Source organism: Hemiscyllium ocellatum, chromosome 44 (genome assembly GCF_020745735.1).
Source record: "Hemiscyllium ocellatum isolate sHemOce1 chromosome 44, sHemOce1.pat.X.cur, whole genome shotgun sequence".
NCBI classification, from domain to species: domain Eukaryota; kingdom Metazoa; phylum Chordata; class Chondrichthyes; order Orectolobiformes; family Hemiscylliidae; genus Hemiscyllium; species Hemiscyllium ocellatum.
Window position 1 is genome coordinate 24,262,806 of NC_083444.1, and position 24,414 is coordinate 24,287,219.

Genomic DNA, 24,414 nt, shown 5'->3' on the forward strand with positions numbered 1-24,414 from the left:
CTTGGGATAATTCTAGATGTAGTTACATTTCCAGTGCAACAACATATGCCTGACTTTGTCCATTAGTGTCGCAGAGTGTGGCGCTGGAAAAGCGCAGCAAATCAGGCAGCATCTGAGGAGCAGTACGATTGACATTTCGGGCATTAGCCTTTCTTCTTCATCCCTGAAATGTCGATCTTCCTGCTCCTCAGCTGCTGTCTGACCTGCTGCACTTTTTCAGCGTCATACTCTTCGACTCTGATCTCCAACAACTGCAGTCCTCACTTTCTCCTTTGTCCACCAAATGTCAGGTGGAACTTGTGCAGCATTCCTCGTCATTTGGTGTACTTTGTGGTCACAAACTGAACACTCTTGATTCAAGAAAGCAGTTCAGTATTACCTCAGGGGTTGGGGCAATAAATGCTGACTGAACCAGTGATGCCATATTCCATGAATTAAATAAAAACAAATAGAATCTTCAAATTGTATAGGCAGGTTGAGTGAGCTTAAATTTGACAGATGGGGTGTGATGAACAAAGATGTCAACTTGCCCGAAAACTCAAATAAGGCGTATTATTTAGGTGGAGAGAGATTGTAGAGCTCTGAGGTACAGAGGGATCAGGGTATCATACTATTAACTTGTGATTAATGTACTACGGCAAATGATCAGGAAGAGAAATGGAATGGTTTTCGGCCTAGCTCTGGGTCATTCAACTTGAATGTTGCACCCTTGAATTTCAGCAGGCAATGAATTTCCTACTTCATCCAAGATTTCCGATTGGGTAACACAAGGATTGACTTCTTTTAGCATGCAGTTGCTAATGAGGCCCATGATAGAGGTGGCATACTCCTCTAGATTGCCTGCTGAATATGGTTCAATCCGCTCATTCCAACTAGTCCCGGAGAAGCTGTTCCGCTGCCTCGGACCATCCATCATACTACTTTCTGTGAAGGATTCTCCTGGTTCACTTCTGCTTGTAAACTGTGAGGCAGAACGCAGTAATTTCCTGAAGTGTGGACAGCATATGGAGCAGTGTGTGTCTTTTGATGGCTGTGTAACAGTGGTAGAGATATTTGGCCTTCTGGGGTAGGAGGCATGTTATTTTGGTAGCACTCTCTTGAGGTTGGCTTGGTTGAGGTTGCCAGCCTCTCAAATTTCATTTCTTGAGCATTTGTAATAGTGTAAATTTCATCCAGAGCATTCTTCACTTCTGCATGTGGTATCCTAGACACTGCTGTCAGAATGGCAGAGATGAACTTGCATGGCGGATAGTAGGGTCAGCATTTCACTTGGGTATTTTCTGTCCTTGTGGCTTGCCAGGGTTGCCACATCTGAGCACCAGGAGGTATGGATTAGGAGGCATACCGCTGAATCCTTTGCTTTACCTGAGGACACTGTGGCCCATGTGAAGTATGGAGAACCCTTCAGCTTGCAAGGTGCAATGAGCCATGTCTCCGTAAAGCAGAACACAGTCTCTCTTGTGCATTTGTATGTCAAATACGAGGTTTTTTTAAACCTCTACTTTACGTTTGGCCCCTTTCAGTCTCCTTCTGGTGTATTTTGATCGGGAGAAGGGTGCTGTGTGATGATGGTGGGAAAGGCTGAGGGTAAAGAGAAAGGTACTGAAGTTGGAAGGAATGAGTAGGGCCTGCGTTGGGAACTGGGGGAGGGATAAATACGGCCGAGTGGAATTTGACTGCCAGGCCCAAGGGTACTTTCTCATCTGCTATTGCATCAGATTGAAGAAAAATTGATTAAGGTTCTGACCTGTGATACCCTGTTCCAGAGATCTGTGGGGCCATGTAACTCTATCTCAATAACCACCTCTAGCCATGTGTGTAGAGTCCTAGAATAGATTGAGAATCCCAACAGTGTGGAAGCAGACCATGTGGCCATTTGAGTCCACACTGATCCTCTGAACAGATCCGAGCTTCCCACCCTTGTAACCCTGCATTTCTCATGGTTAATCCACCGAACCTACGTATTGCTGAACACTGAACAATTTAGCATTGCCAATCCATTTCACCTGCATGTATTTGGACTGTGGGAGGAAACCCATGCAGACATGGGGAGAATATGTGCAAACTCCATACACCTGTACGCAAATTCCATATGGTCACCCAAGGCTGAAATGAAACTTGGATCCCTGGTGCATGTGCGCATCCTCCACCACCAATATCTCATGGATCTCTCCCTTGATTTGCTTTGGTATTTCCTATTATCTCCTCCTTGCCTTCATTTGCGCTTTCAACTGCCTCAGTTCTATGTTGTGGATTCCACCACCTCCAAACGGACCCCACCACCAGGGATATATTTCCCTCCCCTCCCCTATCAGCGTTCCGCAAAGACCAGTCCCTTCGTGACTCCCTCGTCAGGTCCACACCCCCCACCAACCCAACCTCCACTCCCAGCACCTTCCCCTGCAACCGCAGGAAATGCAAAACTTGCGCCCACACTTCCTCCCTTACTTCTCTCCAAGGCCCCAAGGGATCCTTCCATATCCGCCACAAATCCTCCACACACATCATCTATTGCATCTGCTGCACCCGATGTGGCCTCCTCTATATTGGGGAGACGGGCCGCCTACTTGCGGAACGCTTCAGGGAACACCTCTGGGACGCCCGGACCAACCAACCCAACCACCCCGTGGCTCAACACTTTAACTCTCCCTCCCACTCCACCGAGGACATGCAGGTCCTTGGACTCCTCCATCGCCAGAACATAACAACACGAAGGTTGGAGGAAGAGCGCCTCATCTTCCGCCTGGGAACCCTCCAACCACAAGGGATGAACTCGGATTTCTCCAGTTTCCTCATTTCCCCCCCCCCCCCCCCCCCCCCCCCCCCCCACCTTGTCTCAGTTGATTGCCTCGAACTCAGCACCGCCCTCCTAACCTGCAGTCTTCTTCCTGACCTCTCCGCCCCCACCCCACCCCAGCTTATCACCCTCACCTTGACTTTCTTCCACCTATCACATCTCCATCGCCCCTCCCCCAAGTCCCTCCTCCCTACCTTTTATCTTAGCCTGCCCGGCACACTCTCCTCATTCCTGATGAAGGGCTCTGGCCGGAAACGTCGAATTTCCTGTTCCTTGGATGCTGCCTGACCTGCTGTGCTTTAACCAGCAACACATTTTCAGCTGTGATCTCCAGCATCTGCAGACCTCACTTTTTACTCAATTCCTGTGGTGGAGCCCCTGCTTATCACTTTCACGTTTTTTAAACTGACTACTGACCTATTCTTGTGTAGCTTGGTGTCAAATATCTTTTGACCCTGTGCAATACTTTGGGACAGTGGGTGGGTTCCCCTTCACCCCAGCGGGGAAAATGAGCTGTAATTTAATGAACTCTTCAGAAGACTGCAGTGCTGCACTCCCTCAGCATTGCACTGAACCTGCCAGGTTTGATGATGTTCAGGTCTGTGATAAGGCATGCGGCTAGGACGTTCAGGTTATAAGATTAGTGTTTACTACTGAGATGCAGCATCAGTTTAAAATGTACATTCCATGTGACTTGCTGATTGACAGGCGCCCTACCAGGGAAAGTACCAAAGACTTTTAAAATATGTGTTGTGAAAATAGCTAAATTGTTTTTTTTTACAAGAAAAACCATTTCAACACCTGGCATGATTTTAATTTTGGCTGGTTGCCTTTTTTTTATATATTTGAAATAAAAAGTTTGTTCACTCTCTCATCCCCGATTTGTGCCTCCCTTTTTGTTGTTTGTCTCCCCACAGGAACAGCTCACCCCCACGCAGCCCTCTTCAGCCGTGAGGGCAGGATGGTCTGAGCCACAGACCTTGCGACGACCACGGTCAGCCCCACTCCGTGACCGGCCTGTGGGAGGAGCGCCCGCACTGGCACGGACCCAATCAGTCAGTATTTCACTAACCTCTCCCCCCACCCCGTTTAGATGTAGAGCTGGTTTTAGTGGTTGTCCCTCTTCCTGTGTCCTTGAGCTGCCTGGTCAAGGCTTCCTTTGATGTTGTGGAGTACCTGAGTGCAAAGGGGGAGAATAATTTGGATTTCCCTTTTTTGAATGTTAGGGTGCCTTGTGGTGTGAGGCTACAATTGATAGAGGCCTTTCAGACCTTCATGCTTCTATTAGCTCTTTTGAAAGAGCTGTTGGATCACTTGCAACACTATCCCCACCCCACCCATGACCACACCTGCTGTCTTGCCACAATTGTGCAAGTTCTGTTTTTATTTTTCAATTCTTTATCCAACTTCTTTGTCCAGTGAATCAGTCCAGCATGCTATTAACCAGCAAAAAGCACCTCCATGCCTTGCAGTCCTCTACTTTTCTGATGATTCCAGACTCTACTATTTCTCTGGCTGGCTTCCCATCTTCCACTCTGTAAATCTGAGCCTTGCTGTCTGTACTCTCACTCACATCCTGGTTTCCTTCTGCAATCACTTCATTCCATCCCTCTGCTCATTGACCTACAATAACTCCTGATACACTGAGTTTTGATTTTAAAATTCTTGTTCTGATTTTGTTTTCACAATCTTAATGTAAACTCCTCCAATCCAACTACCCATGGGGATCTCTCTGCTGTATGTCCGTTCAATTGTGACCTCTCGCATACCTCAACCTTCACCACTTGCTCGTATTAATCTTTTGAGCGTCTAAAACAATATTTAAATTTTTTTCCCTAAAACCACACTAATGACTTCTGAATACACCTAAATTGACTTTTTTTTTAACAACTTTGCGGGTCACCTGTGCCAATGTCATCTCATGTGACTCAGTGGCAGATTGTGTTGGATTATAGCTCCTGTAAAGTGCCTGGAGTTGTTAAGATGTTCTAGAAATTGAATTAGCTGTTTTTATTAAGAGCTGACTGTTGTATAGTATCCAGTGAGTCACCTGTTTCTGTGGTCCACTTAATGTGCAAGCGGTATGAAACAGTACAGACGTCTGAATCCCCGTTGACCTTTGGTAGTGATTCCCAATGTATCAGAAACCCTCATTTCCTTCAAATGCAATAGGAAAGTATACTGTAAAAGACCAGACCTTTAAGAGAATTGATAAACAGATCTTGGGGATCATGTCTATAAGCTCCCTGAAATGCAAAGCAAGTGGATAAGGTGTTAAAGAAGCTATAAGGCGTGCTTGCCTTTGGTCAAGGTGTTGAGTATGATGGTTGGCATAGAGGGATAAAGTCTGTATCATGTGCAGGTAGATGGGATTTGTTTAGAATAGCATCATTGTCAGCGCAGACATGGTGAGTTAAAGGGACTGCTCTTGTGCCGTACTGTTCTGTGTTCTGTGTAATGTTGGATAATTATACTGATTTGTTTTGCATATTATCTTTGCACCTGCTGTCAGGAAAATAGAGATCGGATCAGCAGTGGGGTTGGATTGCAAAACCAAATATGTTTGAGGGACTGAACAGTCTACTCCCATTTCTGGTTTGTTTGGAGTGCTTTATGCACCATATTACCAAGGGAGACATTGGATAAGTGTGATCACTGCTCTATTGAAAGAAGGCAATTGCATTTCTGCTGCAGTTTTCTTAAATTCAAGAAAATCCCAAAGGTCTTTAGCATCAATGGGGTAGATTTAGAGTATGTTATGTTGAAAATGCCAAATGTCCTGTGGTGGAGTGTATGTTTCCAAGAAGTAGGTGTGACCAACAAGCTTGTTCCAGGTTGTCTGAACTGGGAGTTCACCAGCCTCTTCAATCCGGCTTCTTGAAAAGAGAAGATTGAACGATGACCTGATTGAAAGGTGGCTCAGTGGTTAGCACTGTTGCCCCAGCACCAGGGACCCAGGTTCAATTCCGCCTTCTGGCAACTGTCTGTGTGGAGTTTGTACATTCTCTGTGTCTGCATGGGTTTCTTCAACCAGAAAGCAAGGAGAATGTGGAACCCACTGTCTGTCTGAGTGTATGAGGTGAATTGAAGGAGTAAGCTAGACAAGTGCAGAAGGATTTAAAGTCAAATAATTTGCTGACAAGTGGAATCAAGTTAAGTTGGGAGGGCCATTTGGTCCAACTGATCAGTATTTTTCTGGGCTACATGGTTTACTTTCCAAGCAACTCCTGAAGGAGAGAAATGTTAAAATACACTTTGACCTCTGCTTTGTTCAAAGCAGGAAAGTGAAGATGAAATCACCTCCGATCTGGAGGAGCTCAAGGAGAAATCGGACAGTGGCGGCAGTGATTTTGGCAAGAAAAAGAGAAAGAAACGAAAGGAGAAGAAAGAAAGGAAAATCAAGCGCCGGAAGAAGGAGCAGGGTGAGGAGGAGGAAAGTCACAAGGTAACTGTTGCATACTCCTATTTTGAGGTGCCCCGATCAGCAAGGGTATCTTCTTGCTCTAGAATCGTATCCTGATATCTGTGTATACTTTTTCCCCCTCTTTGGCCATTCAGCACTGCAACAGACCAACTTTGTTGATCCAGCTGGACTGGTCTTAACTCTTTCATATTTGCTCTGTTTTCCTTGGCCTAATGAAAATCAATGGATCCAATCTTGAGATCTCCAATAACCTCAACAGCTTATTAATTGGGCAGGGTAGGAGGAGGGCGGCAGTTGTTCCAGGTTCAGACCTGCCATGTAACGGCGTGGTTCCCCTTACCACCTGTGAACAGCCTGACTCGAATGTTAACATTATATCTCCTTGTTCAAGACTCAGTTCCCAGCAAACCAAAGGAAATATGTGCCCTCTTTATGCTCTTTTGAATTTTAATTATTCAGTTCTGCTCAATCTCACATGAAAAATATTATAAAATAATTTTCTCCAACCTATTAAAGATAAATCTGTTAAATTCTTGGTGTACGAGGTCTCAAAATGCGGAGTCTCCTTGCATCAATTATGGATGAGTTGTTCTTTCCTAATAGCCAAGAATCATGGCTCCAAGCTGTCAGTCGGTGCAATTTGGCTAAGGGTGTTTGTCCCTCTCTCTTCTCATGAATTGAGAAAAACAAAATTTTGAGGAGAGGTGGGGTGGGTGATACTTTACTTCTGAAAGTGGGAGGGAGCATGTTGTTTAACCTTGGTTGAGTTAAGGATTCAAATACAAGGCAGCCTCTGGTCTTCTATATCTGAGATGTTGTCGAGGGACCTGTGTGGGAATTCAGAAACTTGGATAGTATTTCCTTACAAAATTCTGCTTGGTCTGAGAGGTAGTGGTTTATGCAGAGGGATCATAGGATGTAGATTGGTAAAAGAACCAAAGGTAGAGATAGCAACAGTCTATGTAAGACTGCCCTGAAAGGGCGGTGGAAGCACAGTTAATAATAACTTTCAAAGGGGAAATATTTTGCAGGGATACAGGGGACAGACTAATCACTGTTTCAAAGCAGGGCATGATGGGCTATGTGGTCTCTGCTGTAGTATCTGCTTTTTTTTCTCTTTGTTTTAACCTTATTTCTGCCCTCTCTCTACCCCGCCTGCGTTTCAGCCTGAACCGAAGTCTTCTGCCCGCCTCCTGGAGGATTGGGGACTGGAAGATGTTGACCATGTTTTCACTGAAGATGACTATCGCACTTTAACTAACTACAAGGCTTTCAGCCAGTTTATGAGGTGAGCCCTAGACTACCTTGGTCAAAAGGCCAGTGAAAGAAATATGTGCATTTATGTCTCAGAAACACTGTTGAATGATTGGCCGCGTAGTCTCAGATTCTTCTTCTTCATCTTTGTAGCTATCTTCATCATACCATCTCCTCTATTGTTTCTCAAATATTCAAAATCTACTAATTAGTGTATTAATTTTTCACGAAGTACCTAATGCTTATAGGACTATCTTGCCCTTTTAATCGAACCATTTTGTTCATATCAGTCACACTATATGGATTGCACTCTGAATGAAAATTATCTGAACGCTTGTCCAAATTTTACTCTTGGTTAGTTTGTGCATGGTAAAGTTTTCCACAATAACCAACATTACTTCTGCTTTTAAATCCATGAAATATCCTAAAGGGTTTTCTATGTTAAATAAAATCTAAGAAGGCCATTGTGCCTCTACCAAGTCTTTGAAAAGGTAAAATTTGAAACTGGAGTTTTACCTTTCCGAATGGTTTGAACATATTTTCATGATATTAGGGTCAAGGTACACACAGGGATAAAGGCTTGGCTGACTGGCAAACAGCAGAGTTGGGTAAAGGATTTTATTTAAGATGGCGGCCAGTGACTAGTGGAGTTCTGCAGGGACCTGTGTTGGGACCACAGCTACTCATGTTGTACATTAATGACTTGATAAAGGAACTAATGGCATTGTTGCTAAGTATGCAGATAACACCAATAGATGGAGGGATGGGCAGTGCTGAGAAAGCAGGGAGGCTGCACAAGGGCTTGGACAGGCGAGGAGAGTCGGCAAAAAAGGGGCAGATGGAATACAATGTGGGGAAGTGAGAGTTCTGCACTTTGCTGTTTCCTCCTTCCTATCAGTGGCCGAGTGGTATCACCACTCGACTGTTAATCCAAAGACCTGGGTGATATCTGGGACCCGGGTTTGAATTTGAATTTTTAAAAAATTGGAAATAAGTTTCTTAGGATGAACATCAATTCATTGTCAATTGTTCGCAAAGCTCATCTAGTTCACTCACGTCCTTTTAGGGGAGGAAACCGCCGTCCTTACCTGGTCTAGTTTATATGCGACCGCAGACTTGTAGAGTCATAGAGATGTACAGTACAGAAACCGACCTTTTTTAATCCAATTCATCCATGCAGACCAGATATCCTAAACTTATCTAGTCCAATTTGCCAGCACTTGGTCCATCTGCTCTTAACTTTTTTTTTCTTTTCTTCTACCCATCCAGAAACCTTTTAAATATTGTCATTATACCAGCCTCTACCACTTCCTCTGGCAGCTCTTTTTCCATGCATGCACCACCTTGTGTGTGAAAAAAGTGTCCCTTTTTTAAATGTTTTCCCCCTCAACCTAAGCCTATGCCATCAGTTCTCTACTTCCCCCAGCTCAGGGAAAAGACATTGAGGTGCATCGATAGGGTAAATAAACATTATTTTAGAAACCTCTATAAGGTCACCCCTCGACCTCCATTGGTCCAGGAAAAACAGCCCCAGCCTATTCAGCATCTCCCTTTAGCTATTAAATGCCCCTGGTCACTTAGGGATGGGCAATAAATGATGGTCTAGCCAGTGTCACCCTTATCCTGTGAAGGAAGTTTTTTAAAAAGCATATACTATTTTGAGTGGGGAAAAGCTTTGGAAATCTGAAGGATGTGAAAGTTTGGCTGGCAATTAGAAAGGCAAATGCAGTCTTGGCATTCATTTTAAAAGGGATGAAAAGCAGAGCAGAGATGTACTGCTGAGACTGTATAAGGTTCTGATCAGACCTCATTTGAAATATTGTGTGGTTTTGGGCCTCTGTGTAAGGAAAGATGTGCTATCATTGGAGTGACCACAGGAAATTTACAAGAATGATCCCTGGAACGAAGTCCTTGACGTATGACGACTGGTTGAGGACTCTACTTGATGGAGTTTTCAAAGTTGAGCAGTGGATCTGATTAAAACTTGCAGAATACCAAGAGCTGGAAAAATGGACATTAAGATGTTTCCACTAGTAGGAGAGATAAGGCCCAGGGGCATATTGTCAGAGTGAAGGGACGATCCTTTAGAACTGAAATGTGGAGGAATGTCTTCAGCCACGGGATGGTTAATCTGTGGAACTCATTGCTGCACAATCCTGTGGAAGTCAAATCACTGTATATAAGGCAGTGATATGTTTTTGATTATTAAAGGAATCAAGGCTTATAGGGAGAAGGCAGGAGAAAACTGATATGTTTCTCAAACCTCTATGTTCAAATGGTAGCACAGTCTCACTGGGCTGAATAGCATAATTCTGCTCCTATATCTTATAGCCTTATGGCAAAGGAGAAAGCTGGCCAGCAGAAAAGAGTTGGATTCAGCGGAGGTGGATTTTATTTAAAAAAGGCAGGATCCAGTCAAAGGAGACTGGGAACATACACTTGAAGGTAAAACTACAGAATAGTGAGGCATTCAAAAAGGTACTGGAGGAACACTGGTACAACATGTTTTTTTTTTCAAGTGAAATGTAGGAGCAACAAGCCCAGAGAACCATGGATGTCAAGGGATATTCAGGATTGGATAAAAAGGAAAAAAGACAAAGGGTATGAAGGGAACAAAACAACAAGGGACCTAGAGGAGTAGAGAAAGTGCTGAAGAAAGTAATTGGGAGAGCAAAGGGGAGTATGAGGAAACATCAAGTAAGGTTAGCAAGAATCCCAAGTTGTTGTTCACGTATATAAAGGGAAAAAATATAACCAGGAAAAGACTAAGTCTTATTAGTGACCAAGGGGGCAATCTTTGCATGAAGCTGGAGGACATTTAGTAGAACGTTAAGAGTACATCCCATTGGCCTTCACTGGGAGGAGGTTGCAAGTACAGAATTCAAGAAGATGGACTATGAATTTCTTGAGCAGATTAATATATAAAGTAAGGAGGTGTTGGCGATTTTGATGGATTTAAATTTAATGGACAAATCCCCAGGTCCGGATAAGTTGTATCCTGGGCTTCTGTGGGAGATAAGAGAGGCAATTATAAAGACCTGTCCCAAATGTTCAAATCTGCCTTTGGCCACAAGAGATAATGGAGGACAGCGGTGCTCCGAAAGCTAGCGCTTCCAAATAAACCTGTTGGACTATAACTTGGTATTGTGTGATTTTTAACTTTGTCCACCCTCGTCCAACACTGGCATCTCCAAATCCATGGTAGGGAAACTGTGTAGGAAAAAAATTAATCTCTATTTAGAGAGGTGAGGTTTGTTCAGGGGGCTTTGTCAGAGGGAGGTTATGTTTTAAGAAATCTAGTGGAATTTTTTTCAAGGAGGATACCAAGTGTTTGAATGAGGGTGGGCGGTTTCTTTTATCAATTTCAGTAAGGCCAAACATGGGAAAGAAACATATAAAGAAGGGAAACACTAACTGGATCCAGGTAACTTGGCAAGCTGGATCCACATTGGCTGTGATGGTAGAAGGCTGTTTGACTGGAGACTGGTATGTAGTGGCATACATGGATTAGTACTAGGTTCTTCCTTGCTTGTGATATTCACAAATGATGTAGATGTGAATGTATGGGAAAGTTAAGTTTGTGATTACCATGAAGATTGGCCAAATGATAGTGAGAAGAAAGGTGTTCAATTACAGGAGGATGTAAACGGTTGACCAAATGGGGAGGTCAATGGCAGATGGAACTTAACTCCGTTAAATGTGGGGTGATGTACTTTGTAAGAAGGAACAATTCAAAGAGGTCTTTGAATGCCATGACAAAAGGAAACTCTTGGCATGCTTGCCCTCAAATCCCTGGAAGTAATTAGAAAGGTTAATAGGATTGTTAAGGCAAATGGGATGCTTTCCTTTATCTGTTGTGGCATAGATAATAAAAGCAGGGATGTCATGTTAGAGAAGAACCAAACATCAGTTTGGCCATAGCTGGAGTACTGTGCACAGTTCTGGTCACTGCACTGTAGGAAGGATCTGATTGCACCAGAGGGGGTATAAAATAATGGTGTATAAGATTGAGGGGTGTGGGCAGGGGAGATAAAAGCAGCTGTTCCCTTTAGTTGAAGGGTCAATAACCAGGGAGCATGATGCTAAAATGAAAGGCTAGAGCTTAAAAGGGGTTTGGAGGAAAGATGTTTTCATGCAGAGGGTGATGGCAGTCTGGAATGTACTGCCTGGGAGGATGGTTGACATAGGAAATCTCTCCAATCTTTTAAAAAGTACTTGAACAAACATTTGAAATATTATTATGGGCCTACTGTGGGAAAGTGGGAGTAATGTAAGTACTAGTGTATTTTTGGCAGTACAGACCCATTGGGCTGTACTATGCTTCAATGCTGACTGAGTGAGATGGGGTGAGGGAAGTGAAGAATCAACATTAGCTGAACAGCCTGATTTTGTCATTTGTGTGCCAGCTGAAACTCTGCTGTAGCACTTTTAACAGTCAGAAAGCTGCAGTCTGGAGATGTGAGCATCTGCTGGCTATCCAACTGCTGCACTGTATTGAGATTTTTGTTTGGATGAGATGTTAAACCAAGGTCCTGTTTGCTGCCTCCTGGTGGACCTGAAAGAGCTTTCTGCCAAGGGTGGGATAAGACCCTGATATTTTAGCCAGTGTCTAACCAGAAACTGATGATATACTCAGTATCACATTTGCTATCTGTGGGAGGTTTCTGTGTGCAAATTGGCAGGAACTCTTGGTGATTCATCAGTGGTAATAGACTATGGAATACTTTGGGACATTCTGAATGGTAATTCTGTGCATTGTATGTTTTAACAGACTGCTCATTCATGCAAATGTATTTTGAAACCCTAGGCCACTCATTGCCAAGAAGAACCCAAAGATTCCAATGTCCAAGATGATGACAATCCTTGGTGCCAAGTGGCGAGAGTTCAGTGCCAACAGTCCGTTTAAGGGGTCAGCCGCTGCGGTGGCAGCGGCTGCTGCAGCAGCAGCAGTTGCAGCTGTGGTGGAACAAGTGTCTACTGCTGGTGCCTCATCAGGGAGCCTTCCTGTGCCACCAGTACTCCCTATCCGCAAAGCCAAGACCAAAGAGGGCAAAGGTTAGTAACATTGCACAGACCTGTAAATGATACCCCAAGGGAGGCTGAAAACTTGTGTGCTGTAATGCCTCATTAGAATAGCATGTTCGCGATCATTCCCTGAGACATCCCAAAAAAAATCCAAAGTACACAATTGTCGGATAGACCCAGGCTAATAGAAAACACAACTTAGGTTCTTGTACCTAAAGAGTTGCCATATTTATTACAAATAAATAAATTTTGCTCACAAGTAAATAGCTATGAACTATTAACTACAATTTAAAACTCTAGCTGCCGCCTCCTAAAAATCTATACACCGATTATAGACTGACAAAAAGTTATACTTGGGGGTGGGTGGGGGGTGTTCAATTTAGCACCAGTCCTCTGAATTTGATGGAATATTTGTTTTTTTTTGTTTTCTGAGTCATTCGATTCCTTGATCTTTGCACTAGTCAGACCATAGTCTGAATACTGTGAGCAGTTTTGGGCTCCTTTTCAAAGAAAAGGTATACTACCATTTGAGGCAACCTGAGAAGCCTCACCAACTTGGTCCTGGATATGGAAAGACCCTATTATGAGGAAAATTTAAGCTTGTACTCAATTTTAATTTAGAAGAATGGAAAAATACTGTTCTTTAAGGGACTTGATAAGGTAGATGTGGAGAGGTTATTTCACCTTCGGGGAGGGTCTATGAACAGAGGGCATAATCACACAATAAGGGGCTACCTGTATAAAACAGATGAGTTATTTTTCTTCTGAGGGTAATGAATCTGTGGATTTCTTGCCTGCACGGGGCTGTCAAGACTGAGTCATTAAGTAGACTTGAAAACTGAGGCCCTAATCATTAAGAGGTTCTGGGTTTTAGTGGATAAAGTAAGAAACGGAGGTTAACGATTATCAGATCAGCCATGATCGCATTGAATGTAGATAAACTGGAATCTGGAAGAATACAGCAAGCCCGGCAGCATCAAGAGATGGAGAAGTCTTTATTTCACATATAACCCTTCAGGATGAGATGTGGGGATGGGAGGGGGAAGGTGGTGGCTAGGGTGAGGAGAGTAGCAGGATGGTGAGGTAGTGATAAGTGAACACCGGTAGTGAGTATGACCTGGTTGGTTGATAGGAGGAATGGATCTGGTTGGTAGCTGGAAGGAAGGGTCAGTAGGTGGAATGGAAGGGAGGAGGTGAGGCTGGAAAGCGAGTCAGGAGATGGGTGGGATGGTTTATTTTTTTTTTAATTTGAAAATTCGATGTTAAGTCTTCCGAGCTGTAGGCTGCCCAGGTAGAAGCCGAGGTGTTGTTTCTCTACCTTTGTGGTCTGATTCACTGCAGCAGTGGAGGAGGCTGAGAATGGACATGTTTGAGTGGGAGGGGGGAATTGAAATAGGCAGTGACTGAGAGGTCAGGCTGGCTGTTTTGGGCCAGGTGAAGATACTCAGTGAAATTGATACTTAGTCTGTGTTTGGTCTCACCAATGCAGAGAAGACCGCATCGCATGCAATAGGCTAGGATGGAGGAGATGCCAATGAACCTCTCTCACCTGGAAGGACTGTTTAAGGCCCTGGATGGAGGTGTATCTAACAATGATCTCATTGAATGGCAGAGCACATTCATTAGGATAAACTGCCTACTACTGCTTTCTGCATCATTTGGTTTTATGGTCCTCTTCACAGAATGACTGGCTTATAAATTATGTAGTCTGACTGGTTAGTTAAAATCCATCATTTACAGCAACTGTAAATATTCTTCACATCATGACAGATACAGGAATATGCAGGGAATTGAGGGATGGAGACAGCATAGAGGCAAAAAATTTAGTTTAGAACAGCGTCATCTGTCTTTGTGGGGCGAAGGATCTGTTCCTCTACTGTTCTTTATTCAGGCTTGAGGTATTTTCCTGGAGAGAGTCTGACAATTGCCCTTTAAGCATTGTGAAGACTTCTGCCAGTTCACACTCATAAGTTGTTTAGACACCCAGAGCTAATCTGGTAGTTGGTCATGGTCAGGCTGATTCCCTTCAGCATCCAACAATTGGTTACAACTGCAATCTATTGCTGTTTTCCCTTTTTATATGCACTGTGGTGTGATGTCATCTCCTCTCACCCCCACTCCCAAAGTAGAAGTGTAAATACAACCCACAATGAGCCTCAGTAGTCGTGTTTTCAAAATTTCAACAATTCCTTCTGCAATTTTAACAATCACCCTTTTCCATTTCAATCCACAGTCAAAAATACTAAATTACTACAGAAGACCACCCAGTCTGTGTGGGGTGCCCTGACTAGAAGCATTACAGCGAGTCTGCTTCTCTGTCCCAAGAACACCCCACCTCGCCAAAGAAAGTGTTTTCATACTAAATCTGCATTGAACCTTTCTTTGACCACAGGATATAGACACTGGTGTGGGAGCAGGGAAGAATTGCAAAGATTATGCCAAATATGAGTGCCTTTACCTATTGTAAAAGGTACAGGAGGCTGTGTTTGTTTCGTCTTTCCTGAGGTAGAGGCAGGTACTGAGGATCCTGGCAGTAATTTTCAAATCCTGCAGTCACTGGAGGGAGGGATGCCAGAGGGCTGAAGATTGTCCATTATTAAAAATGGGAGGCAGGGATAGACCAAAAAGTTTGTAGGCCAGTCATTTCAAACTGTGGTGGGGAAGTTAATAGAATTCTGAAGAAACACTGGAAAGAGACACTGGTTAATCAGTTGTAGTCAGCACAGATTTATTAAGGGAAGATTGTACTTGACAAATTTGAATTTTGAAGAGGTAACCAGGAGTGTTGATGAGGCTAATGCACTTGCTAAAGCTCATACAGATGACAGCAAGGTCCTGTTGAATAGGTCCTTCTTGACAGACTGGTCAAGAAAGTTTGAGCCTATAGGATACAAAGCAAAGTGGGACAATGAATCCCAAATTTGAATAGGAAGCAGCAGATGATGGCGAAGGGATGATTCTGTGACTGGAAGTTTTGTTTTCAGTGGGGTTCTGCAGCACTCTGGGCTGGGGGCCTTGCTGTTTGTGGTGTACATTAATGATTTGGACTTTATTGTAGTGGTGTGTGATCAAGTAGTTGAGGAGGGTTACACTCTAAATGGTAGGACCCAGGAAAGTGCTGAAGATCAGAGGGATCTTGGTGTTCATATCCACGGATCCTTGGAGATTGCAGGACAGGTAGATAAGGTAGTTATGAAGCTATAATGGAATACTTGTCTTTATTAGCGATGGCATAGAATACAAAAGCAGCAGCATTAGCTGGAATTGTTCAAAACACTGGCTAGGTCACGACAGAAGTACTGTATGCTTTATTTGGTCACTATTGTCGGAAAGATTTGGTTGCACTATCGAGGGTGCAGAGGAGATTTACCAGGACGTTTCTTGAGGAATTAAGCTAGAAGGTCTGAGTTGTTAGTAATGATTGATTGGATAGGCTGTGGTTATTTTCCTTTAGGACCAAAGAAGATCGAGAGGTGAACTGATAGGGGTATATCTGTTTAAGGGGCATAGATAAGCATTTTTTCCATTTAAGATAGGGATCAATGACCAGAAGGCATAGATTTTTAAGGCAGAAAGCTAAAGGGAGAGAGAGGCTAGCAATGTCTATTGGAGAAAAACGAATAGCCTTATGATTAGAATCAGATGAGGGAAAAATGTAAGCAAGCTCGAGTGTAGCATAAACATCAGGCCATAAACCCTTTGGCCTGATTGAGCCAAATAGCCTGATTCTGAGCCCTGTATCTTTTGTATCGCCTTTCACCAAGACCCTTATCTTGTTCTCTTAAGGGAGGAAGTATAGGAATTGGTTTGTGGAATGCCAGTTCCCACAAACCATGATAGCCTGGTTAACCAATTTGTTGGAGGAGGAGCAGCCACCCCAATTAAAAAGGTTTTTCTTGCGTGGTTGCAGGTCCTGGCGCAAAGAAACGGAGCAAGAGTCCGAGGGTCCCAGATGAAAAGAAGAAAAAGAGGAAGAAGATGATTCCTTTGAAAATTAAGCTGGGTATAATGGGGCCAAAGAGGAAGAAGAGCTCCTCGGTAAATGAGTCAGTCTGTTCATTGGCTTGAAAGCTAGTCGAATAATTGGTCTTTTGCACATATTATCCTGCATTGCAGTAAAGAATGTGCAACTGCGACGGTCTAGAGAGGATACTGGGATGATAGTTATGCACAATATAATAGTGTATGGTGGGGTCCAATCTGTCACTATAGAACCGGGAGTATTCCCGGTTCGGAAAATCTGTCACTGTATAAAACAGCATAATAACACTTAACACTGTATAGTACTGGTTGGTTGTTGGTTCTATTTGATTATTTTAAAGACATTTTGTGAGAAATTTTGCATCGCTAAAGATGTGCACGAACTGTGTTGAATTGTAGGTTGATTCTGGAGAGTCCTTTGAACTGGAACCTGTTAACTTTTAATTCCTGTTGCAGTCCAGCAATGTGAGGCTCCAGATCCCTCCTGATGAAGGACTTTTGCTCATGGTTTCAAATGTTGTGTTGCAATTTAACCTATTGTCTGCAGCCAAGGAGGCCATTGTGTGCATTGGTGGCTATCTTGTCATACATTAAGTCTAATGTAAGGCTTTGTTTTATCACGACTGCATAACCATCATTTTCACATGGTACTTTTGTGCTTTTTCAGAGTGATGAGGCAGACTTGGATGCAGAGTCAGATTTTGATGATGCCAGTGTGCACAGTTCATCAATTCGATCTGACAGCTCTGTTGCACCCCTGAAAAAAGCAAAGTTGAAAGCTAAGGTTGGCCGTAAGAAGAGGAAGGGTAAGTGTTGGATTGTGGCTGAAAGTGACATAATAAGGACAAAGTAGTTATATTGTCCCTTCTCTGGTGACCATAGAATATCCCGTGTCTCAGTTTTGGAGACTAGCAAGGTAGCTCTCTGTAGTATCTTGGAGCCAATGTTTATCTCGATCAATAGGAAATATTGCAACAGGTTATCTGGCTATTTGTGGGATTTGCTATACACAAATCCACAGCTGTGTTTCCTAAATAGTAAAGTTGCTATATGTCCATTTACTCAAATGGTTCTAAACCACATTAGGATGTCCTGAGGTTGTGAAAGACAATATATAAGTGCAAGTATGTTTTAATTGTCATCCTTTAACCTACTGGTTTATGTAGTTGCTGGTGAAGAAGAGGCAGACGGGTATGAGACTGATCACCAGGATTACTGCGAGGTCTGTCAGCAGGGAGGAGAGATCATCCTGTGTGACACCTGTCCTAGAGCCTACCACTTGGTTTGCCTAGATCCAGAGCTGGACAAAGCCCCAGAAGGGAAGTGGAGTTGTCCACACTGTGTGAGTACAGCTTTCTCAATTAGTAAATAGCAGTCTTGCTGAAAAAATTGCAGCCACCAAAGTGAAGAAATTTGTTTGTATTAAAAGTGCCATTCGAAAAGACAATTTAACATTGTAAAATGTTTGAAGGTTTCCTCCAAGTTGAGAAGGCTTTTTTTAAGAAGGGAACATTTGTCTTTATACACAATGTTTGAGTATAAAAGTAGGGAGGTTATACTGACCCTTTCTAAAACACTGCTTCAATGTGTCAGATTTTTGGGCATCACATTTCAAGAAGGATGTGAACATTTTGGAAATGGTACAAGAGAAGATTTCCTATAATGGTATTGAGGATGCACAAGGAGCAAGAGTAGGCCACTCAGCACTTCAAGCCTGCTCTGCTATTTGATAAGTTTATGGCTGATCTTAGATTCATAGAGTGTAGAAAAGGCCCGTCGAGTCTGCACTAACATTACTAGCATTAAAAGTGTGCTAATCCTAATCTCCTGCACTTATCATAACATTCAAGGATATGGGACATTTTGAAGTGTTCATTAAAATATTTTTCAAAGGTTATAAGATTTCCAGCCTCCATAACCTTTCCAAGCAGTACATTCCAGATTCCCACCACTTGCTGAGTGACCATTACTTTCCCAAATCCTTTCTGAATCTCTTGCCCCTTGCATTTTAAAACTATGCCCTCTCATATTGACGTAGCAACCAAGGGAAACGGCTGCCCTGTGTTCGCCCTGTATATATGCGCCCTCATAATCTCATACACTGCAATCATGTTGTTCCTCCATCCCGTCCTGTCTTTTTAAAAAAAAAAATCCAAGCCTATCTGGTCTCCCTTTTATAGCTCAATTTCTCCAGCCCAAGCAACTTTCTGGTGAATTTTGTCTGTATCCCCTCCAGTGCTATCACATTCTTCTGGTAGTAAGATGACCAGAACAGCCACAGTAGTCCAGTTGTAATCTGACCAATGCTCTGCACAACTCCACTCTTTATACTCTGTACCATGCCCAATGAAAGCAAGTGCCCGATATGTCTTTTTAACTATCCTATTCATGTGATCTGCTGACTTGAGGAATTTATGAATAATTATCCAAGATCCTTCTGTTTCTCTAAGATACCCCATGGTGGATATCACTAAAATGTTCCCTCACTGTTTCAAGGAACACCTGTCCAGCTTCTTTCCCCAGAACCAGATCCAGCAATGTGCTGTTCTTTGGGCCTTTTCCATACTGATACAACAATACTCCCCTGGACATAATTTCAGAAATAATTTGGATAAGTGGCCTAATATGTTATTAAAAGCATAAACTGGAATTGATCTCCATGGAGCAGAGATTAAGAGCAGGTTCATTTGAGACTTTCAAAATTATGAAGGGTTTGATGGTGTAAATGAGACATTATTTTCCAGTGGCTAGAGGGTTAGTAACCAGAGAAAGGAATTGGAAGAAGAACTTGAGAGACGTTAAGAATGTTTTGGACAGCACGAAGTTGTGATCTGGATTGTAGGAACTTTCAAAAGGAGAATCCGAAACACTAAGGGGAAAGAGTGATGTTTTGGTGAGACCTGAAGCCAAAGTTCCAATCAAAATGGAGCTGGAAGGGGAGATAAAGCACTGATTACCCCACTGTGCCCATCTCTCTAAGTATCATGAGCATTGATCACAGTTTAGAAGCAGGCCCTTCAGCCCAACAAGTCCACACCTACACTGAGTAATCCACCCAGACCCATTTCCTTATCCTAATACTTGACATTTTACCCTGACTGATGCCCCTAACCTACACATCCCTGAACACTGGGCAAATTAGCTTGGCTAGTTCACCTGAAGTCCACATCTTTGGACTGTGGGAGGAAACCACAACACCTGGAGGGAGCCCATGCACAAACTTAACATTGTAAAATGTTTGAAGGTGTCCTCCAAGTTAAGAAGGCTTTTTTTTAAGAAAGAAACATTTGGGAACATTTGTCTTTATACACAATGTTTGAGTATAAAAGTAGGGAGAATGCACAAACTCCACACAGTCGCCGAGGCCGGAATTGAACCCGGGTTGCTGGTGTTGTGAGACAGCAGTGCTAACCACTGAGCAACTGTGCCGCCCCAAAGTTTTATGTTGCAGTTGTACAGGACTTTGGTGAAGCCAAATTTTGGAGTATTGTGTTCTGTTTTGGTCACCTTGCTATAGGAAATATGTTATTAAACTAGAAAGAATGCAGAAGAACTTTCAGAAGGATGTTGCCATGACTCAGTGGCCTGAGTTATAGGAAGAGGTTAGACAAGCTAGGACTCTTTTTTTTTCTTTTAGAGCATAGGACTCTGAAGGGGGACCTTTTTATAGAGGTGTATAAGATTATGATAGGCATGGATAGGAGGAATGCACTCAGTCTCTTTCCCAGGGTTGAGAAATCAAGGACTAGGGGGATGGCCTTTTATGGTTAAAGGGGAAAGAAGAAACTGGAATCTGAGGGGATCTTTTTTACACAGTGCTAGGCATGTGGAATGAGCTGCTAGAGGAAGTGGTTGAGATGAGTACATTAACATTTTAAAAAGCATTTGGACAAATACATGAATAGAAAAGGTTTGGAAAGATTTGAGTCCAGTGCAGGGAAATGGGGTTAGCATAGATGGACATTTTAGTTGGCATGGATGATTTTGGGCTGAAGTTTGTGCTGAATATATGCATGATCCAAAACGCCACAAGACTAGTCTGCTTTAGAGCTGCCAACATCAAAGTCCCATTGCACCCTAACCATGCTCTCCTACAACCTCTTCTATCAGGCAGAAAACATGTGCACCATCAAGGTCAGGAACAGCATCTTGGCTGTTATTAGACAAATAAATGGACTCTGTGGCCTCCAATAATGCTGCTCTCACCTAGCGCACGCCCTGTGCAATGTAACTTGTATGCCTCTAAGTCTTTTTTTGATCTGTATGTCTTGCTTACTATGTTCTGTCCGAACTGCTCATAAACAAAACTTTTCACTGTACTTTGGTACATAGTCATAGAGATGTACAGCATGGAAACAGACCCTTCGGTCCAACCTATCCATGCCGACCAGATTTTCCAACCCAATCTAGTCCCACCTGCCAGCGCCCTGCTCATATCCCTCCAAACCCTTCCTATTCGTATACCCATCCAAATGCCTCTGAGATGTTGTAATTGTACCAGCCTCCACCACATCCTCTGGCAGCTCATTCCATACATGTACCACCCTCTGCGTGAAAAAGTTGCCCCTTAGGTCTCTTTTATATCTTTCCCCTCTCGCCCTAAACCTATGCCCTCCAGTTCTGGACTCCCCAACCCCAGGGAAAAGACTTTGTCTATTTATCCTATCCATGCCCCTCATAATTTTGTAAACCTCTATAAGGTCACCCCTCAGCCTCTGATGCTCCAGGGAAAACAGCCCCAGCCTGTTCAGCCTCTCCCTGTAGCTCAGATCCTCCAACCCTGGCAACATCCTTGTAAATCTTTTCTGAACCCTTTCAAGTTTCACAACATCTTTCCAAAAGGAAGGAGACCAGAATTGCACGCAATAATCCAACAGTGGCCTAACCAATGTCCTGTACAGCCGCAACGTGACATCCCAACTCCTGTACTCGATACTCTGACCAATAAAGGACAACATACCAAACGCCTTCTTCACTATCCTATCTACGTGCAACTCCACTTTCAAGGAGCTATGAACCTGCATTCCAAAGTCTCTTTGTTCAGCAACACTCCCTAGGTCCTTAGCATTAAGTGTATAAGTCCTGCTAAGATTTGCTTTCCCAAAATGCAGCACCTTGCATTTATCTGAATTAAACTCCATCTGCCACTTAGCCCATTGGCCCATCTGGTCCAGATCCTGTTGTAGTCTGAGGTAACCCTCTTCGCTGTCCACTTCACCTCCAACTTTGGTATCATCTTCAAACTTACTAACTGTACCTCTTATGCTCGCATCCAAATCATTTATGTAAATGACAAAAAGTAGAGGGCCCAGCACTGATCCCTGTGGCACTCCACTGGTCACAGGCCTCCAGTCTGAAGAACAACCCTCCACCACCACCCTCTGTCTTCTGCCTTTGAGCCAGTTCTGTAATCAAATAGCTAGTTCTCCCTGTATTCCATCAGATCTAACCTTGCTAATCAGTCTCCCATGGGAACCTTGTCAAACGCCTTACTGATGTCCATATAGATCACATCTACTGATCTGCCTTCATCAATCTTCTTTGTTACTTCTTCAAAATACTCAATCAAGTTTGTGAGACATGATTTCCCATGCACAAAGCCATGTTGACTATCTCTAATCAGTCCTTGCCTTTCCAAATTCATGTACGTCCTGTCCCTCAGGATAACCTCCAACAACTTGCCCACCTCCGAGGTCAGGCACACCGGTCTATAGTTCCCTGGCTTGTCTTTACCACCCTTCTTAAACAGTGGCACCACGTATACCAACCTTTAGTCTTCCGACACCTCACCTGTGAGTATCGATAATACAAATCTCAGCAAGTGGCCCAGCAATCACTTCTGTAGCTTGCCCACAGAGTTCTTGGGTACACCTGATCAGGTCCTGGGGATTTATCCACTTTTATGCATTTCAAGACATCCAGCACTTCCTCCTCTGTAATCTGGACATTTTTGCAAGATGTCACCATCTATTTCTCTACAGTCTATATCTTCCATATCCTTTTCCACAGTAAATACTAATGCAAAATATTCATTTAGTATCTTCCCCCATTTTCTGTGGCTCCACACAAAGGCTGCCTTGCTGATCTTTGAGGGGCCCTATTCTCTCCCTAGTTAACCTTTTGTCCTTAATGTATTTGTAAAACCCCTTTGGATTCTCCTTTTTCATTCTATTTGCCAAAGCTATCTCATGTCCCTGTTTTGCCCTCCTGATTTCCCTCTTAAGTACACTCCTACTTTATACTCTTCTAAGGATTCACTCAATCTATCCCGTCTATACCTGACGTATGCTTCCTTCTTTTTCTTAACCAAACCCTCAATTTCTTTAGTCATCCAGCATTCCCTATACCTACCAGCCATTCCCTTTCACCCTGACAGGAATACACTTTTTCTCTGGATTCTTGTTATCTCATTTCTGAAGGCTTCCCATTTTCCAGCCATCCCTTTACCTGCGAACATCTGCCCCCCCCAGTCAGCTTTTGAAAGTTCTTGCGTAATACTGTCAAAATTGGCCTTTCTCCAATTTAGAACTTCAACTTTTAGATCTGGTCTATCCTTCTCCATCACTATTTTAAAACGAATAGAATGGTGGTCGCTGGCCCCAAAGTGCTCCCCCACTGACACCTCAGTCACCTGCCCTGCCCTGTTTCCCAAGAGTAGGTCAAGTTTTGCACCTTCTCTAGTAGGTACACCCACATACTGAATCAGAAAATCGTCTTGTACACACTTAACAAATTCCTTTCCATCTAAACCTTTAACATTGTGGCAGTACCAGTCGATTGTTTGGAAAGTTAAAATCCCCTACCATAATCCCCTATTATTCTTGCAGATAGCTGAGATCTGTTTGTTTCTCAGTTTTCCTCTGACTATTGGGGGGTCTAAAATACAGTCCCAATAACGTGATCATCCCTTATTTCTCAGTTCCACCCAAATAACTTCCCTGTATGTAATTCTGGGGGATATCCTCCCTTAGCACAGCTGTAATGCTATCCCTTATCAAAAATGCTACTCCCCCCTCCTTTTTTTTTTTGCCTCCCTTTCTATCCTTTCTGTAGCATTTGTATCCTGGAACATTCAGCTGCCATGTTTGAGCCATGTTTCTGTAATTACTATGGTATCCCAGTCCCATGTTCCTAACCATGCCCTGAGTTCATTTGCCTTTCCTGTTAGGCCCCTGGCATTGAAATAAATGCAGTTTAATTTATTAGTCCTACCTTGTCCCTGTCTGCCCTGACTGTTTGACTCACTCTGTTCTCAGCTGTACCAGTCTCGGATCGATCTCTTTCCTCACTATCTCCCTGGGTCCCACCCCACCACCTTACTAGTTTAAATCCTCCCAAGCAGTTCTAACAAATTTTCCTACCAGTATATTAGTTACCTTCCATTTTAGTTGCAATCCGTCCTTCTTGTACAGGTCACTTCTACCCCAAAAGAGATTCCAGTGATCCAAAAATGTGAACCCTTCTCCTATACACCAGCTCCTCAGCCATGCATTCATCTGCTCTATCCTCCTATTCCTCCTATTCCTGCCCTCACTAGCTCGTAGCACTGGGAGTACTCCAGATATTACTACCCTTGAGGACCTCCTTTTTAAATTCCTGCCTAACTCTCTGTAATCTCCCTTCAGAGTCTCGACCTTTTCCCTTCCAATGTTGTTGGTTCCAATCTGGACAATGACCTCTTGCTGGCCCCTCTTCCCCCGTGAGAACATTCTGCACCCTCTTAGAGACATTCTTGATCCTGGCACCAGGGAAACAACACCGTTCTGCTTTTTCTCTGCTGGCCACAAAAACATCTGTCTGTACCTCGGTTTACAGAATCCCCTAACACAATTGATCTCTTGGAAGCCAAAGTACCCCTCGTTGCGTTAGAGTCAGTCTCAATACCAGAAACTTGGCTGTTTGTGCTATGTTCCCCTGAGAATCCATCACTCCC

The 24,414-nt window shown here is 43.4% G+C and overlaps 1 protein-coding gene across 6 annotated transcripts in view; it reads left to right on the top strand.

Annotated features, from left to right (window-relative positions):
- The window catches only part of chd3 (chromodomain helicase DNA binding protein 3), a 111,178-nt gene that overhangs the window by 8,438 nt on the left and 78,326 nt on the right, over positions 1–24,414 (top strand). For 3 of the 6 annotated variants that reach the window (XM_060854718.1, XM_060854720.1, XM_060854721.1), the window contains exons 3-9: positions 3,715–3,852; positions 6,075–6,242; positions 7,388–7,509; positions 12,283–12,530; positions 16,411–16,538; positions 17,149–17,287; positions 17,648–17,823. In XM_060854718.1, the coding sequence (XP_060710701.1) occupies positions 3,715–3,852; positions 6,075–6,242; positions 7,388–7,509; positions 12,283–12,530; positions 16,411–16,538; positions 17,149–17,287; positions 17,648–17,823 (1,119 nt within the window). The remainder of the gene's footprint in view (positions 1–3,714; positions 3,853–6,074; positions 6,243–7,387; positions 7,510–12,282; positions 12,531–16,410; positions 16,539–17,148; positions 17,288–17,647; positions 17,824–24,414) is intronic. The other 3 variants (XM_060854719.1, XM_060854722.1, XM_060854723.1) reach the window with 3 other exon arrangements.